Consider the following 19,295-nt stretch of genomic DNA (forward strand, 5'->3'; position numbering starts at 1 on the left):
TTTGCTATATTGTCTGTGATTGTAATGCTTCTCATAACTAATTGCTTTTTTGGCTTGAAATCCGCTTAGCTAAGCAATTGGAAACTTCACACCAGAGGTTCTTCCTCAGCAGCCCTGTCTATGGAACATAGTTATTTGATTGAGTACAGTTCCCAAAGTTTTTCATCTCTGTGAGCATCTACTATGTATTTCTTCTAGTCTTTCTTTCAATGGCTCTTGCTGCTAAACATTCTAATCCTGAAGGGCCAGAACGTATACACGTTATACTTTTGCTTTAGATCGTTTTAGTTTCCTATACAATAGCTTGCTCACCTTCACTCTTTTCAAAATCACTTTTTAAAAATGAAATTATTTTAAAATGATATAGTCTACCTTTCCATTGAAAACATGTTTCTAGCGTTGCTACCACTGTATTTTGTTCAAATGCTTTTTGGCTCAGATATGAGGACTTATGAACGAGTTCTTGGAAAATGTTTCATCTTTAAACAAGAGACCAACGTTATGCTTGGAAATATTTCCTACAGTATGCAAAGCCTTGTACACGCCATGTAAACAGTATACATTCACAGCATTTCTTAGATTACTTTGCATTCGCAGAAACTATTTGCACATTTCTTTTACATTACAAGCGTTTCGGGCGTCTACAAAACATGCACTTGGCACTTATAACATTTAAATTGCACAGTATCTTCAATCCTGCTTGTTGCACCACATTAGCAAAAGCACTCTGCAGGGCTTTCTGGAGAGCCATACCTTGGAATTGAAGTTAGGTAAGATAACACCTGCTTTAAAATAACTTCCGGTACTTCATGAAAAGTAGCGTTCTCTGGGCATGTTATTATCCAGCAATCCTCCTTCCCTCGCCCACCTGGATGACACAATAAACCACATTAAATGTGCATATATTTCAGATGACAATAAACACAACAAGAACTTCACTAGTGAATATTTGCAGTTCTAAATCATTAAAGTGCTGCATTTTGATTGGCTCCAAGAAGTGGAAAAAGTAAAAAGAAAAATTCAATTCCCTGACAGAAACGCATTTAAAATGTCTCAGTATCAATCAAGCACAAATCCCTTTATTTTAAGATGAGATCAAAACCTTTTGCGGCTACAGAAATGTTACTATTTTGAAATCAAGGCATTATTAAGTGATAGAAAAGATGAATAGCCTTAGAAAGCATATGTAAAAACTGGATGTGGGACTTAGATAAGGATCTCTCTCATTAAGTGTTTTAGCCCTGTAAAATATATTTTCCAATGAATAACTAAAAATCGATACCTGTCCTGACATATCTTCAACCCTCTGGTTTACTACCTGCTTTAACACTTCTAGGTTAATTTACTGCCTGTTCCGTAGGAAAGCCTTTAAATTGAACATCTTGCATCAAGCAACATGGCAGGGGCGGCTTTACGCTCATGGCGGCCCTGGGCAGGGAGCGTAGGTAGAGGGCCCCTGAAGAGGGGGTCCGGGTGCGGCGGAGCCCCCTGGAGCTCAGGAAGGTACCAGCGGGCCAGCAGTGGGTAGGGAAAAAAGAAGCCAATCATGAACCAGGAGGAACGCAGGCACGGAGGCGAGTGAAGAGGGGGAGGTCAGGGTGTTTGGAAGTGGAACAGAGCTGGAGGCCACCAAATCCCTGCCAGGGGCCGCCACGCAAATATGTATCCATCCTTATTATATTAAGGATATATATTGGCGTGGTGGCCCCTGGGGTTTGGTGGCCCTGTGCAGGTGCACAGCTTGTACATGCCTAAGGCCGCCCCTGAACATGGGATCAATTCTGTCTAAAATATAGAATCCCAGCAAACGACTTTTTGTAAGAAATTTGTAGTGAAGCTACCGTAGACCACAGGTGAATCAAATACAGAATGCTTCTGCTGTTGAAAGGTTTGATTATGACGGATGAAAAATATATTTGGGAATTTATAGAACATGTGTCATACTTTTTGTGTTCCTGAGTGCTACCTGTAATGACTACGACAAAATGAACATAGCAACAACTATACTAACTTAATCTCACAAAAACCATGTACATAATTTTAGCAAAATAATAATTATGAATAAGAATTCAATAAAACGCAGAAAAAACAAAATGTTAAGGGCGCTCAAACAGTTCACGAACAATGATGAAATTGTGAACATTGACAGGTCTAGACTGAACAAACAGTGGCAGAGAAAAAAACATAAAACAACAAATAACAAAAAATACACAATGTAACAATTGTGTCCTCTCTTAATTAGGCCATGTTTTAAGGCGTCAACGGCGTTTCGACCCAGGGGTACTTAGAGGGTCATCTTCAGGACAGAGACTTCCAGTATAAGTGGGTCCACTTTCTTTTCTGATTGGATCTCCATAATATATGCAGTGGCATCAATCGTGGTATATTGGGTGAAACTGCCTGAATTAGAATGGAGAACCAATGACTGTCAATAGGCCTCAAAAATATCTCACAGCTTCCGTTAAACCTTAATAATTAAGGCTAGGAGTGTGAATTCAAAATGAAACAGATCAGGACATAAGTATGCCCAACAATCGGGTAACGGGGATCCTGGTCAGAAAGAATAATGCGATAATTTCAAAGTTTCTGTACTCTCGCCCGCCGCATTCCGTCAGCGTTTCAGATCCGGAAGATTCGGACAGGTCAGAATCTTCTGGATCTAAAACGCTGACAGAATAATAATTATCGAAGTATTCTTTCTGACCAGGATCCCTTTTCCCAATTGTTGGACATACTTATGTCCTAATCTGGAACTCTGTCATAAAGCTGCAGAAGAACTCTAAGGAATCACCTGATAGCCTTGTACTTATTTTAGTAAGTATATGCTTTAGTCAGCCTACCTGCCCATATCCTCCCTCTCAAGGCTGAGGAAGGTGTTTCTGATTAGACAGAAAAATGTGCCCTCATTTTAACTTCTAAAGCTCTTACCAAAATTTCATGAAAAATTCATGTGAGAAAAATATTGTCTCTCTAGCGTGGTTCATCAAATCCAAAGTGAAGGTCAACATTTGTCACATGAACTCATAACACCTCTAAAAATTAGAATGTTCACACCAACAAATGATTTACTTTGTGACTAAAATCTGTTATCTCCCTTTTTTATACGTACCTTTCTGTAAGCCTCAAAACCAGGCTTTCACTGCAATGCATTTCAATAAGAAAAAATAACAAGATCGTGATGGGGAATACAAGAGTAACTGAGGAGGCTGTATATCTAGGGGTTACAATAACTGCCAAAATTTAAAACATTGTTGATATTAACCTAAAACCTTTGATTTCTAGAACCAAGAAGGAGATGGTCCGATTGGATAATTTACATTTAACTATAGGGGGCCGCTGTAATTTGATTAAGATGCTTTTTTTCCCCCGGTTTTTATATTTCTTTAGAACTATCTGCCTCGAATTTTCCCCAAAATCTTTAGGAGTATCGATGCTATGCTCTCAAATTTTATCTGGGGATATAAAAAACCTACACTGACTCTTAAACGATTGGTATTACCGAAGTAAAAGGGTGGTTTATCCCTACCGAATTTTAGGCTGTATTACTGGGCCACTGTCCTAAAATACTGCGCCAATTTGATCTCGATAGATAATATCAACCTGGTGATCCCGACCCCTCAAGAACTTCTATTAGGAGAAGATCGTGCTGGTGGCTTTTGGCGACATACTAACGACAATTATTTTAAGAAAATCAAGTTTAAGACTATCTTAGGGGCTTATAAAGCATGGAGTGGTATTCGTAAAATGTTGGGGCTTGGGCGATTCTCATGTTACACACCAATGTATAGTAATAATGATCTGCCTCTAATATTTCATGATAATTGCATAAATAGATGGATATCGGCAGGGATAGTGCAATTGGGTTGTTTCTATAAACAAGGATGTCTTAAAATATTTGAAGATCTGCATGAGGAATATAATATTGTAGTGTAGTTCCTATTTTCCCAATAGGCCCTGCTCATTGGAATAACATAAACAGTAGTATCAACGTAGAAGTGCGGATCTTCCAGGCCTCCACTGACTATGCTAAACTTAATTGGGTTTGTTACCAAGTAGCTCAGAGGTCACAGGAAACTTTCTTGACTGAATAGGAAGTGATCAGCTTCCATGGCACAGCCAAGAAGGGATTCAGTTTTCCAACAACCGTGCAACATGACAACTTTGCTCCTCAGATCAAGAGTCAATCTCTAGGGTCGTGTGAAACAATAGACAGTTATTTTACTCAGTCAGGTTGGTGCAGATTACTTTCACAATATGTAGAGAATAGAGAGACGGGCGTTGTCAATAAAAGGTTAACATTTATTGAACATTCTTTCTTCTCATACAAGAGAAATGAATTGCCACAATTGCAAGACTTGTTATTATAAAAAGTACGTACAGTAAGATAAGTATTGCTAAATAATACTGTAAAAGCATTGATATGGTTTCTTAGCCATACAATGGTTTAAAAGGAATGAAACATATATACATTCATATATACATTAGGCTAAAATACTCAACTGGTGCTTCTAACTACGCCTACCCCAGTGTACCTGACCTAAGCCTAATACTTGGGAGGGGAGTAAGTAAGTAGCTTTAAGTTAAGTTGGTTTTGCCAAGGTTTGCTTCAAGAATTCTCTCTCAAGGGTTTAGTCAACACCATACCTCTGGAATAGAATGATGGAGGTCTGGTATCTCCCTCAGGGCTCGATATCCTAGTCACCCGCAAGGGTAGACTAGAAACGCCGGAGCTGGATTTCTCTGCAGGAGAAAGGCAGCGTCTCTTCTTCAGCGCGTCGAGGAGGAGGAGGGGCAGCGTCCGCGGGCAGCTTGCATCTGCTGGGCTCTTTGCAGGGGACGGCTGTTCAGCTCCTAAGTTCACCACACCATTGTTCGCTTGTTAGCAGCGATAGCAGTAGCGATAGCAGCTATGGTATCATCAGCATGGCAGCTTCTTCAGCAGCAGCGAGATAGCTGGCAGCATCAGCTTCAGCGATGGCATTAGCGTTAACAGCAGCAACATCAGCGAACAGCAGACAGCGTTTGCTTAAGGCAACGTTGGTAATATTTATACCTGAAAGGTGCCTTGTTTGACATACGTTTTTCGACATAAGACGTCAATAAAGATGTCACTAGGAAGTGATCGTCTATCAGTGCTCATTAGAGTTCTATTACTAATCAAAACACAGCAAGCTGGGATTTCCAGGTTTGCTGAGTTTTTATCTTGTTGAAGAACTCTGAGTGTTAATCTAGGAATCTCAGATAGTAACTTCTGCTCTGTCATTGCACTAATTGGTTGCAAAGGAAGTGGCAGAGAAAGCTATTCTGGAATGTGGCTCTGTTCGTATGAGGCCAGAGACGAGTTTCTGCATATTGCACTTGAACGGTTATGCCAATATAGGGAATAAATGGATTTATGGCCGAATAGGGGCATAAGGTCACAGTATCGATCAGGATCCTAGATTAGAACGCCACACCCACTCCACGAATTCATATCCATCAAATTACTAAAACTAGAGCAATAAGATGCATGTGTAACATTGCCCACCCCAAAATACATATATGCATTTGAAATAGGCGTATATTGCAATACGTTAAAATTTAGGTACTGTACGTTTTTGAAGCATAGAAATCATTCAAAAATTATAGCATATGAAATCAATGAACAATCATGCAAAAAGAATTACACATGAAATATCTCTGAAACAGAAGAAGGGCGAGATAATTTCATCACATATAAATGCATTGCAATAAAATGTGCTAGAGGCTGGTGTAAAGTTATTATGTCTCTAGATGTGTTTAGAAATAGAAGTTGAAGCTTCTGTTCTCTATGAATAGTTTTTACTCTAAGCAAAGAATTTTTTGTGCCAAAAAGGTTGAATATTAAAAAGTGTTCAATTCAAAAGAATTATTGCTTGAACGGGAAAATAGAGTTCCAACGCTTTTAGCAGTTTTTGTTGTTCAAAACTGAAGGCCGAATTCAGAGTTCATGGGAACGCTGTGTGTCGGAATGTTTCTCTAAAGTTATTGTTTCTGTTCGGGTGAGAACATCATATCAGACAGGCTCTCAAAGAATTGGTCTACAAAATCAGGTGACAGTTCGATCAAATTCGATAGTGCTGTAACTTGGCAAGTGTGAGAATGATTGCTGTCATCAAAGTCGGGATCAGCAATGCTCACAGAAGGTCGTACCTGGGTGATGTTGCTTTTGTCACTTGCTCCACTGTTACCACCTAGTCGTAGCACAGGAGTCTCAACGAATGCCGTCATCAGGATTGGTAGCCGCTGGGGACAACACAATGCGTGAGCCGTTATCGGACTTAGCAAAGTATCGATATCCATTGGTACTGCTGATGGAAGTGAAAGACAGATGTCCAACACGCACTCATCTCCGCATAGCATACATCAAAGTACAGGTAAGATGCAGGATTGCCATATCGGTCTGAATGAAAGGAACCAGGTCATGTTTAGATCTCTCAGCCTGGCCAATCCAAGGACTCTAGTTATTCTGTCCCAGTAGCGGATTGCTAGGATTGTTTCTTCCATTCCCATAGGAGTCATGTCTGAGCTGCGCGCTTGCCATAACGAAGCAGGAGGGTCAAAAATAAAATCCCTGCTACAAGTCCCAAAAATAGGGGTATGCCGCCAAAAACAGAGTGGACAAAATTTGGAACGATTCCCAGAATTGCTTGAAATGGTGTTAGCAGTCCCGTAAAAATCGTCTTAAATATGCCTGGGATGCCTGTGGCACTAGACATGTTAAGGAGTTGGCTAAGCATTTCTACGAAATGCACGGGGCAATTTGTTGATAAAAGGTCATGAACCTCCGTAGCTGTCCTTGCAACTAGAAGATCATACGTCTCTTTTGATGACGTTATGGGCACTGTTGTCTGTAAAAGCACAGATTTCATTTTGCTTAAAGTATCAATTCGTATAGAAGAGAAATGCAGACGAGGCCAGATGGGAGTCTCTATGTCTCCAGGCCCGCTCGGGAACAATGCTTGCATACAGCATTTGACCATGGATGTTACGCTTACGAGATAACTTTTCCCTGGAACAAGGCCACAACATCTGTGATCCGTTCTAAGAATGTAACTCCCATTCGAAAGTTGCATAAAGAAGGGCTCTATCTGCGTTGCAGGTGTGACAAGCTGGTGGCATGAAAGGTTGTTAGAATTACCTTCACAGGCTCCGTGTAAATTAATACCCTGGCACAAAAGTATACCGCTTAGTGAATGTTTACAGTTTTCACCACTAAGAAATACATTTTTGTCGCTGTCACTATAGCATGAATGTGTGTATGGTAATTTCCATTCTTATTTTACATATCCTTTACCCAATCGTTCATACTGGCCAGTAGGTATGTATCTGTAGGAAGGGGGAGGCTCTAGTTGGCGCAGTGCAACACTAGCGACAAGCAGGGACTCTCTCTTCCTCGTCAGGGCTGAGGGTTACCTTCCAGACAACCTCTGCTTACCCTCTAGGTAGTGTGGCTTAAGCAGTCGTAGGCTAATCTTTGGGGCACATAGGGTTAAACACTTGCAATAGTACACCTTTACAACCAACCCACCACACAACGAGACCAGACTGTATTCTGTAAAAATATATATCTTTATATAGATTTTAAGCAGGCTTGTGAATACAGTCAACGTACTTTATGATAACGGTTGCAAGTTTACTCAGTTCAGGTTACCACAGTTCTTATGCAGTTCTCTTGAGGCCCGTAGGCCGGTGTTAACCAAAGTTCTTGTGGAGCCGGCGGCTTCCAGGGGATCTGTCCCACGTCGCGTTGCCTTCCCGGGGTCGCTGATCGTTGCGGCTCTTCAGCCGAGCAGGTCACTGGTCATCCGGGGCAGCGGTGTTCTGTGGCGGCAGGGTCCTCTCCTTGTCGTTCGCTCCGACCCTGGAGGCGGCGGCTATGCGGCGGTGGCAAGTGGCAGTACGGTCCCCAAGTGCAGGACGTACCCAGCCAAGTGCCGGTGCAGCTGTGGGCTCACAGCTGGGCTGTCGGGCAGGCTACCGACCTTGCGGATTCTCCCAGGGCAACTGTCCGTCTTTGCAGGTGAGTGGCTGCTCGTTATGCAGTCACCTCGAGAGCTCGGACCGGACGGGTCCTCCTTCGCTTTGCTCTCGGGCTCCCGGTGCAGTTGCGGTCACGGTGTTCGGGCCAGCGGCGGCTGGTCCTTACTTTGCTCTCGCTTGTGCTTTGGGCCCCGGTCACGGTGGTCAGGTGGATGTCGTTGCCTTGGAGGAGATTCCTCCGTCGGTGCTGCGGCGATGGTCAGCACCCGCAGTCGCTTTCTTCCAAGGGGGTAGCGTCCACTGGTCCTGGGACGCTGGTCAGGGGGCAAGTTCAGTTGCAAGCCCTTGGAGATCTCTTTAGCAGAGTTTGGCGCAAAGTAAAGCAAAAGTCTTTTCGTAGTCTTTTCTTCTTCCTCTCCTTCAGCAGCAAGGCACCAGACACAGGCAAGAGTCAGCACCCTTCCTTGTCTCTCACGGTCCTTCTCGTAGGGCAGAGTCCTTCTGTGGCCCAAACCGGATCTAATTTTCAAGGAGCAAGGCTCCTTCTTTTATAGGCCAATTCTTTTGTTCTCGCAGGCCAGGGGGGCCTTTGCATAGCCACTCTCAGTCTTTGAGTACCCCGGTGGGTGTACTCCGGCTTCTGCTTTCAGTGTGAGGGGCAGGCGCATCAGACGCCCCACAGGAGGTGGAGCCAGCATTGTCCGGACAGGGGTGGCCAGAGTACCTTGTTGATGGGGGCTGCGCCCTTCCTGTGCCAGGCGTCGGCAGAGTCTTCCGCCGCTCCCCAGGAGGGTGGAGCCAGCATTGTGGTGGTCGAGCACAGCTACAGTTCGAGTCAAGAGGCACTCCTACCTCCCACTAAGGTGTAATCTGCGCATTCACCACCTGTCATCCCTCCAGCCCTGTCACTCACACATCCCAGACAGTCAGATACACATACCAGCAGAGGCGGGCTGAAATGGCTAAGCAAGCAAATGCTAACTTTCTAAAAGTAGCATTTGCAAACCCAAGATACTAAAATAAACTTGACTACAAGAAATATTTTATCATCCTGAGTTCAGGCATACTAAACATGACTCGCTACCATGCTCCTTGAGCCTGCGGGGATTATAGGGTGTAATAATTCCAGCAGCTCAGTCTGGCCTAATGGAGCAGGTAGCCTTCAATAGTGAAATACGGTCTTGGTTGTAAGTCACTACTAGGACATGCCACGCACATCAGGGCTTGTCCTACCTTACACCTACAATGCACCCTGCCCGCAGGCCTACCATAGGGGTGACTAATATGTAGTCAAGGGAAGGGTCGGTGCTGGCAAGTGGGGACACTTGCCCAGCTAGCGTGACAGTACGAGACCGCACGCGGGTTCTGCGGTCGCAGTTCCCAGACACATCTTTACGGCTGCTTCGGTGGGTGGCGCAACCAGCGCTGCAGGCCCACCAGCAGTATTGGCATCTACAAGCCCCGGCACTCTCTAGTGAACTTTACTAGGGACTAACAGTAAATCCAAAGAACCAATCATGGATACCAATCGCATGCACAATTTACAGTAGGGAGCACTTGCACTGCGGCACGGATCAGCCGTGGCGCAGTGCCCTGAGTATCGGAAAACCAGCAAAACATCGGAGGCACATCAGCAAAAAGTGGAAGGGAGACTCACGCCAAGGTGCCAGGTCTAACAGTATCCAAGGCACTTTTTAAATCGGAAAGTTGTTATCGGAATTGTGATAATTCCGTGTATTATCCATTCAATGACAGGACTCTCTGACATTGTCAATGGTAATCTCTCAAGTTTTTCGATGCTCAAGATTGTATAGTCTGCTCCTTTCTGTGCCAAACTGATTTGTTTATCAGTAAGGTTAAAAATGGAAAATAATGACGTTGTGTTGATTAAACGCCAAGGCACATCGCCTGAACGAATATTTTGCAGCGTCCAGCCTAATTGTACAATAGAACGTAATTGAGATTAGCCATGCTGTAACATTAGCAAGTCTCTGTCTATTATGTCAAAGGCAGAAGATACAATATTGTCCAACGAATATATTCTGGAGGACAGAGTCATTAACCCATTGTCCACTACAGAAAGTGATTTTTCCAAATTAATACAATCAATTTCTTGTATTTTTTCTGCTGTTTCAATTTGTGTGACTTTCCAAGCCTCGTTGTATGCAGCATAGATGCTGGCCGCTAAGAAATGTTTTTGACGCTGTTTGCGTGGTCCAAGAATGAAATCGCGCAAATCAGCACCATCTTTAAGTAAAGACAAGTGTTGCTTAATTTCAGCCAGTGTGGATGATCCTAGCCATTCGAGGCAGAGTTTCCCTACACTGTATGTTGTTACTATCCCTGGATGTTGTCTCTGGGAGTATCTAGGGTCTTGTCTGGTCATTTTTAACCCCTGTGTTTTATTCAGGAATCTATCTTGACAGCTGTTTGTGGCAGTAGGCCAGATTAACCACTTTTTCCAATCAGGATGTGTTCTGTTAAAATGTAAAATTTTAGTTACGTCTATCTCAATTTCTGTTGTTGCATTCTCAGGTATTGGCTTCGGAATAGACGGTTTGTTTAGGTCTTTGATCCTAGCTAGGCCAAGACAGGATGTTTGGTGAATTGTGTCATTTAAAAACATAATTTGTTCTGGTATCATGCAGGTTCTGAATAGTGCTTCAAGGCCTTGTACCTGCCAATCTTTCGTACCCCAAATGGTTTTTGTTTTAATGTTATTTTTCCAATAATCAAACCCAAATGTCATAATTTTGTCATAAAATGCTTCTGAATATATTAATTTAGTGTTTGTCAGCATTGTTTTCATTCCTGTTTTATCTAACAGTTTGTAATAAAACGTTTCTGCATCACTGGTGTTAAACCCTGAGAAGTACTTGAATTTCTCAAAGAATGTCTTAGAACTGCTTTTAGGTGGTGTAGCACAATGTTCCCATTGATTATACTCAAAAACATTTCTAGGCTGTGCAGATTTATGCAAATAATAATCGCCATAATGTGTAAAACAGAATAACTGTTCATAACTAGACGAACCTTGTAAATAATCATGTTCTGTGAATCTAGCTGACATTACTAAATCAGACATCATGTCATTAATACTGTTAAAGTCCCAATCATCAGAGAATGTACTAGGTTTTACAAAGTCACTTAAGGAAACCTTCAGTTGATGAGGATACTTCAGGATCTCGACCGGACCATAGATATCATAGTCAGTTTTCTCCCATACTACCCCACCAGGTATTGGAATTTCTGTGACATTTACTGTTGACAGTTCTCTTTTCTTCACGTGGAATGATCTGTGTGGTTTGAGGACTAAGTTGATGTTCTGACTTGCTGTGTCCATTCAATTGTAATAAACTTTCCTAAAATTAAAACTAAAATTAGGCATAGTAGGAGTATGAATACCCCTGAAATAATCCAATGCTCAATCAACGGTGAATCCAGATATAATTCTTTGATTTGTTGAAAGAGTTCCGTTGTATTTTCTTTAGAAGTCTTTTTTGTTTCTGGCATCACTTCGGGGTCGTTTTGATCTTCAGAGAAGTTGTCGAAGTTGATGAAATAACCAGAGGCAGTTCTGTCAATTGTTGGGATTGTTCTTTCAATCTGTCTTTCGGTAGCACTTTCTGATGCCACATTATTGTAGACTGGTGTTTCTTGACGAACTGTTTCAATCTGTGTCTCAAGAGGCACGAGTTCCATGGCATTATTGCATAGTCCTTCTCTGTGCACTGCAGGCTGATCGAATGTGATTAGTCTTTCAGTTTGAACCTCTTGGATTGTTGCAAGTTTGGGTATTCTGTTGTTTCTTGGGAGTCCACTGGGCCTACTGTTGATTATAGGCCACATGGTTGTGGTTTTACCAGGTCTATAGATACGACTCTGTTCTCCTTTTTACCAGCAAGGGGCGGTAGTACTACTGATCTTGTTCCGGTGACTGCCAAGACAGGTACTGCTTTTCTGTAAGAAGGCCCAAATTCCTTCTTCACCGCGATTTTTTCTCTGACTAGATCCCCAATCTTTGGAATCCAGACAGGCCTTGCTGGGGCTGTTGCTTGTGGTGCCTCGTCAGTGGTATCTGGCTGTTGCTTTAACTTTATGTTGCTTAAGGGTTTTCTTGTTTCATTCAGTTTCTGTAAAACAGCCAAACGATCTTTGATGTCAAAGTCTGTTTTCTTATCTTGTACCACTGATACCTGATTATCTAAGTCCTGAATTCTCATTCTAATTCCGAACAATAGTTCGTATGGGCTGAAACCTTTTAGAGATTTTCTTGGCAAATTGTTAAGACTGGTCTGGACACTTATTAAATGTTTGACCCACCCAGCGCCTGAACCTAATACCTTCGCTGTTATAGATCGCTTTATGTCTCGGTTTTTTCTTTCTACCACACTATTCCCTTCGGGGTGCGACAGACAAGAATACCGCAACCCAATTCCCATGCTGGCCATGGCCTCCTTATAAGCTCGAGAGCTGAAAGCAGGACCCTGGTCAGAATGGAACGTGGTAATTGCGTATGTGTCGATAAAGACTCGCAGACCTTTTATAACCGTTCTGGCGTCAGCCGAGCGCTGGAGGCCACATTTTTTAAGTGTGTTTAGCCTTAATAATTAATAGGACGCAGGATGGGGTGTAGACAGCGTTACGCTGTTTCTGATTGGTAGCCGGTAGCATGGTTCACTACTGCGATCCCTGTTGCAGTTTTCACAGTTGTTTGCATATATTTGGTGTTGTGCACTCATTCCCGGCCACCAGTATACTGATTGTAATTCAGTCAGGGATTCCGTGATCTTTCTGTGCCTAGCACCCAAACCCATGTGTGCGTCTGCTATTAAAAATATTCTCCTGTTCGTGTTTGTAATTACCCTATCCCCCACTCCAGGGATTCGAGCAAAAGGAACGGAGTTTGCATCGATTACGTATGCATAATTGAGTGGATAGTTCACGGGTAGTGCTGCACAGTCGCCTTTTACGGTCGTTTTTACTGCCAGCATGGTTTCCCCGTCTATGTATTTTTCTGGACGCTTTTTTGTGGCTACGGAAGCCGGTTTAGTTGCTTCCGCTGTGGCTGTATTAGCCAATGAAATCCCTGCAACGTGAACGCCATCACGTTGAAGACTCTGTGTGTGTATCACGTGAGTCTTTTGTAGTTCTTTCTGTAAAAGAGCTACCTGTTTCCAGAGCAATTTATGCTTTATTGTGGCACCTGTGTCATCTTTGTAATCGTTTTCAATCCAACTCTGCAGTTTATTATTGTAAGAGTTGACGCATAAATGAGAATCGCACACGATAAGTGTCGGGAATTCACGTTCTGCATTTTCGAGCGCCATCTTTAAAGATCTGATTTCAGCTCTCGGAGCCGAACAGTTTCTTACTGATTCAGTTTTTGTTACTTCCGGTCTGAATTTACCCCACAGCCAACGACCTTTAATAATCGCACAGGCTGCATCGTAGGATTTGCTCTCTACGTTGTAATGCTGTACAAATCTATCTGTATAGATTATACAGGCGTATTGTGGGAGAGGCAGAATTTCGATTGGCAGAGGATATTGTTCTTCATATTCTAAATCATTCAGTTCTTCGAATTGCGGGGCGAAATAGTATTTCACATCGTCCGCTCCTAGAGAATCTATACACTGTATCCATTTCGGATCCAGTGACACTGTAGGCAGGTTTACTGGGCTGAATAGCGCCTCGAAGGCGGATTCCGCTGTGAGGATATCAATCCTTTTACCATGTGCTAGTTCTCGTTCATTTGCTAATGCAATTTGCACTGCTTTCACAGTTCTTTCTGTGTGACTGAATGTTTTTTCTGCTTGTGTGTACAAGTGAGATTTAATTGAAATTTGTACCTTTCTCCCTCATTAGAGGTCAGGTACGTGAATCCGCATCCTCCTGGGATGACTCGGATTACAAGATCGCGTGTGTTGTCACGTGTATCTAATTTTGTTTTAGCTAACATGTCTGTTTGCAGTGATCTCAAAATTTCTGTGTGTTTTTGAGTCCAGATGATTTGTTTAAAATCAGGTTTAATTCGTTTGTAGAGAGGTTTAACCCTCTCTGCGTAATTTAGAATGTATGTTCTTCCGAAATTCAGAAAACCTAGTATGGATTGTAAATTTGGAGCTTGGAGTACAGCGCACTTCTCTAAGAAGTTGTCCGCTAGGCTTTTTCCTTCACTTGATAATTCGTATCCTAAGAATAGTACTGTCAGATGGGCAATTCGAGACTTTTTAAAGTTGAATTTGTAACCCTCTGCTGCGAACCCAAGTATAATGGTGTTCACTCTTTTCAAGTGAGTATCCAAGTCGTCGTCAGTGAGATAGATATCATCTACGTAAGATAATGCCTCATCATCATATATTTGTAGTAACTCTGTTACTCTAGCTGAGAATAGTCCTGGGCTGTTCTTGAACCCCTGTTGGAGTCAACAGAATTTTTTCTGCGACCCAAATGCTGAGAAAGCGGTCAAGTATCTGCTTTCTGGTGCAATGTTTTGACAAAAGAAACCATTAGATATGTCTAATGTCGTTTTATATTTTTTCCTAACTATGTTATTCATTAGGGCTGCACTATGCGGGTTTTGTACTGCAAATGTTTTGCAACATGCATTAAGGTGTCTGTAGTCCAAAACTAGACGATATAAATTGTCTGGCTTTGAGATAGGAAACAAAGGATTGTTCATTTGAGAGGTGCATGTTTCAATCACCCCCTGGTATTCAAGTTGATCTAAGATCTCCCTGACTTGTTTTTTAGCTTCTTGCTTAGTGGGATACTGCCGTTGGGCAGTTGGTTCACTTTTTAACTGGATTTTGTGGGGAGGAGAGTCCTCATCCCATCCTACATGATTTTTATATAATGCCGGTGCCTGGGCTACTGCCCATTGCACTGCATAAGTATATTGTTTGTGAATCGGAATGTGATTCGAGAAGGCAGGCATAATCATTTCTTCGCCACGAGGGCACTCCCTGACAAACTCTGGGGGCCAATCTTTTTCAGCTAACAGAATATCATAGCCTTTTGAGAGTTTATCCCAAAATAGACCCTTTATATTCCTAGTCTTATCACCCTCTATACGCAATGTTATTTCGTATATTTTATGGGGCTCGCTAAGTCTGGTGTCGGCAGTTTCAACCTGAATGTATTAATTCGTGTCCACTGTCTCCAGATGACTCATCAAGATCTTGCGGGCTATACTGATTTCTGCTGCACTGTCCAACATTGTCAATGCCCACTCCCCATTTTTCAATTGTGTCCTCAGTATTCTCGGCATGGTTGATTACTCTAATACTGGCTACCTTCTTTTTTGGAAATTGAGATTTTTTACTCTGAGCAGGTTCCTTGTCTTTGGACTTGGTGTGCTCTCCTGGGTCTGACCGTTCTCTTCTTTCCGATTTCTGTGAAAAAGATCGAGAGAGACGTGTATCAATACTTTGATATCTATCAGGTTTTTTCAAATTATCCCTATTTCTAAGGTTATATCTTTTCTCACAGGGCTCCCTCTGGGGAGACTGGTGTTCTCGAGTCGGAGTTCTTTCCCTCCGTCGAGGAGACCTTCCTCTGGACTGGAAAACTGTTTCCTTGGGAGTGGATTGTTTATTTCCATCCCAGCTCTTTTTAGGAGTGTTTAAATTATTTTTAATAAATAATTTTTCTGGATTTTCGAGCAGTTGGGGCTTTACTGGTTTTCCACCCAAGCTGTCTCTACCTAATTCTTCATAGCATTTCTCTATGATTTTGGCAAGCTCAACTGGCTGATCTGTTATATCTGTTTCCTTCAACTTCTGGCGAATCGCCACAGATGCTGCTTCTCCCTTTATGTTGGCTAATAATATAGCCGAGACCTGCTTGAAGTCTTTCAGTAATTTCATACCAAGAGTTAAAGCAGGTTCTGGACCGTATTCATTTTGAATCTGTTTTAGCACTTCTGGTATTACCGCCATAGACGGAACACCATGTGCTTTTGTGTAAATGGAAGCAAAGACTGTACCCCAAGTGTCGCAGTCCTCTATGTGTGGTGCGATTCCCATAGGAAGGCAGATGGTCAAGATTCTGTGTTTCTCAATAGGGGTAGTATCTGGAAATACTGCCTCTATTTGAGTGATTTTCTGTGCTAACCAGAAAGGAATTTGTTCCCGTTTTATGGGTGTTTTACCAAGACATGACTGTATGTTCTGTGGTGTAATTTTATTAGTGTTCCCCTGATGAGGGGTCAGCTGTGGTACATTAACAGCTGGTTGGACTGTTGCAGTCCGCATTACATATTGGACTAATTGCCTATGTATTTTAATTTATGTTTTTAGCTGTACTAACAACTCTTCCTTTGACATTTTTGCAATGTCCGGATGTGGTGTGTAGCTGGCTAGAACCGGCCACGTTGCTCCTGGTCTACCTAGTGGACCGAGCCTGGTAATATGATCATTATGTTTTAGGGCGCCATTAAACCAGAGCAGGTGCTCTTGGAATTTTAGTGGGATTTCAGTCTCCTCGAAAGGAGCGTACTCTTCCGGTGGTTTCTCTATTTTGTAATAGTGAAACTCTTTTGTTCTAGCGTTTGCCGCTGGAAAGTTTATCCATGAATAGAATACCTCTGTCTGCCAATATTCGTGTGCCTCTATCACGAAAATTACTGTACCACCTTTTGGTGTCAGTCCGTTTTCTATAAGTTTTAACGTTATAGACTTTCTTAAATGGACCGGGATGTCAATTGCATCCGGGTCAGTCTGTAGGAGACTCGAGTCTTCCTCTATTAGTAGGGTTGCCAGCCTAGCTGCTTCCCTTTCTTCTTCACTGTCTGACATTTTATTGTCAGGAAGGTTTTTGCAGAGTAGGTCTCCAAGGAGACAAAGATTAGGTGCACAATATTTTGGAACACTGTATTCTTCAACGTTGAATAAACCAGAGCTTTACATAGGAATCTCTTCCTACTGAGTTCGGGCGGATTTTAACCTTTCACCCACTCCAGACGTCTATTGGAGTATTTACGGGAGAAAGGGGTCTGTGTGAAAAATGCACGACTGAGTTACTCCAACGTCTTGTGTTAGTTTATCGCCTTACCAAACGTTGGGCGCCATGTAGTGTAGTTCCTATTTTCCCAATAGGCCCTGCGCATTGGAATAACATAAACAGTAGTATCGACGTAGAAGTGCGGATCTTCCAGGCCTCCACTGACTATGCTAAACTTAATTGGGTTTGTTACCAACTAGCTCAGAGGTCACAGGAAACTTTCTTGACTGAATAGGAAGTGATCAGCTTCCCTGGCACAGCCAAGAAGGGATTCAGTTTTCCAACAACCGTGCAACATGACAACTTTGCTCCTCAGATCAAGAGTCAATCTCTAGGGTCATGTGAAACAATAGACAGTTATTTTACTCAGTAAGGGTGGTGCAGATTACTTTCACAATATGTAGAGAATAGAGAGACGGGCGTTGCCAATAAAAGGTTAACATTTATTGAACATTCTTTCTTCTCATACAAGAGAAATGAATTGCCACGATTGCAAGACTTGTTATTATAAAAAGTACGTACAGTAAGATAAGTATTGCGAAATAATACTGTAAAAGCATTGATATGGTTTCTTAGCCATACAATGGTTTAAAAGGAATAAAACATATATACATTCATATATACATTAGGCTAAAATACTCAACTGGTGCTTCTAACTACGCCTACCCCAGTGTACCTGACCTAAGCCTAATACTTGGGAGGGGAGTAAGTAAGTAGCTTTAAGTTAAGTTGGTTTTGCCAAGGTTTGCTTCAAGAATTCTCTCTCAAGGGTTTAGTCAACACCATACCTCTGGAATAGAATGATGGAGGTCTGGTATCTCCCTCAGGGCTCGATATCCCAGTCACCCGCAAGGGTAGACTAGAAACGCCGGAGCTGGATTTCTCTGCAGGAGAAAGGCAGCGTCTCTTCTTCAGCGCGTCGAGGAGGAGGAGGGGCAGCGTCCGCGGGCAGCTTGCATCTGCTGGGCTCTTTGCAGGGGACGGCTGTTCAGCTCCTAGGTTCACCACACCATCGTTCGCTTGTTAGCAGCGATAGCAGTAGCGATAGCAGCTATGGTATCATCAGCATGACAGCTTCTTCAGCAGCAGCGAGATAGCTGGCAGCATCAGCTTCAGCGATGGCATTAGCGTAAACAGCAGCAACATCAGCGAACAGCAGACAGCGTTTGCTTAAGGCAACATTGGTAATATTTATACCTGAAAGGTGCCTTGTTTGACATAAGTTTTTGGACAGAAGACGTCAATAAAGATGTCACTAGGAAGTGATCGTCTATCAGTGCTCATTAGAGTTCTATTACTAATCAATACACAGCAAGCGGGGATTTCCAGGTTTGCTGAGTTTTTATCTTGTTGAAGAACTCGGAGTGTTAATCTAGGAATCTCAGATAGTAACTTCTGCTCTGTCATTGCACTAATTGGTTGCAAAGGAAGTGGCAGAGAAAGCTATTCTGGAATGTGGCTCTGTTCGTATGAGGCCAGAGACGAGTTTCTGAATATTGCACTTGAACGGTTATGCCAATATAGGGAATAAATGGATTTATGGCCGAATAGGGGCATAAGTTCACAGCATCGATCAGGATCCTAGATTAGAACGCCACAATATTAGCCATAGGGATTTCTTTAAATTCTTGCAGGTTAGAGATTTCTTATCAAAGAAAACTGGTGGGCGGGAGAACTTCCGGAACAATCAATTGATTGATAATGTATGCAAAAAAACAACTCCCAGGATTGGGGAAATCTATGAAACATTGAATTTAATGGCCCCAGATGATATGGACAAATATTGCGTAATGTGGCAGGAACAACTAGGAGTACATTCCAATATCCCTCGCATAGCATATGAGTTTGCACTACATTCACTAATGTCAATAAAGCTACAGGCGTCATTTTATAAAACTTTCTTCTTCCTATATTATACACCTAAGAAAATTGCTAAATGGGGAACAGGGAAGGGAACAACTTGTCCTCGTTGTGCTCTATATGGGGCCGATATTATGTAGATGTAGATGTAGATGTAGGTGTATTTATATAGCGCAACCTGTCACCCAAAGGGCATCCTGGCGCTTGCTTAGGGAACCCGTCCTGGTATTCCCCTGTGAGAGGCCCCGGCAGGGTGTCCACAGGGTGAAAGCCAGGCATCCGAGGGGCCGTCGTGGAGATTAAGTAAGCTATTGCCCAGAGTTGCAGAGTGAGACCCCGTGAGTTGAGTAGGCACTGGAGCGAGAATTGTCGAGGCCGTGGAATTTTGAGCCCGAGACCCGCCGAGGCGGGGAATCGAACCCTGGTCC

The 19,295-nt window shown here is 42.7% G+C and overlaps 1 protein-coding gene across 2 annotated transcripts in view; it reads right to left on the minus strand.

The window, feature by feature from the left end:
- The window catches only part of MCF2 (MCF.2 cell line derived transforming sequence), an 870,271-nt gene that overhangs the window by 517,716 nt on the left and 333,260 nt on the right, over nucleotides 1–19,295 (minus strand). For both annotated transcript variants that reach the window (XM_086918640.1, XM_086918639.1), the window contains exon 3: nucleotides 754–868. In XM_086918640.1, the coding sequence (XP_086774766.1) occupies nucleotides 754–868 (115 nt within the window). The remainder of the gene's footprint in view (nucleotides 1–753; nucleotides 869–19,295) is intronic.

The sequence above is a fragment of the Lissotriton vulgaris genome, chromosome 4_1 (genome assembly GCF_964263255.1).
Source record: "Lissotriton vulgaris chromosome 4_1, aLisVul1.2, whole genome shotgun sequence".
Classification (NCBI taxonomy): Eukaryota; Metazoa; Chordata; class Amphibia; order Caudata; family Salamandridae; genus Lissotriton; species Lissotriton vulgaris.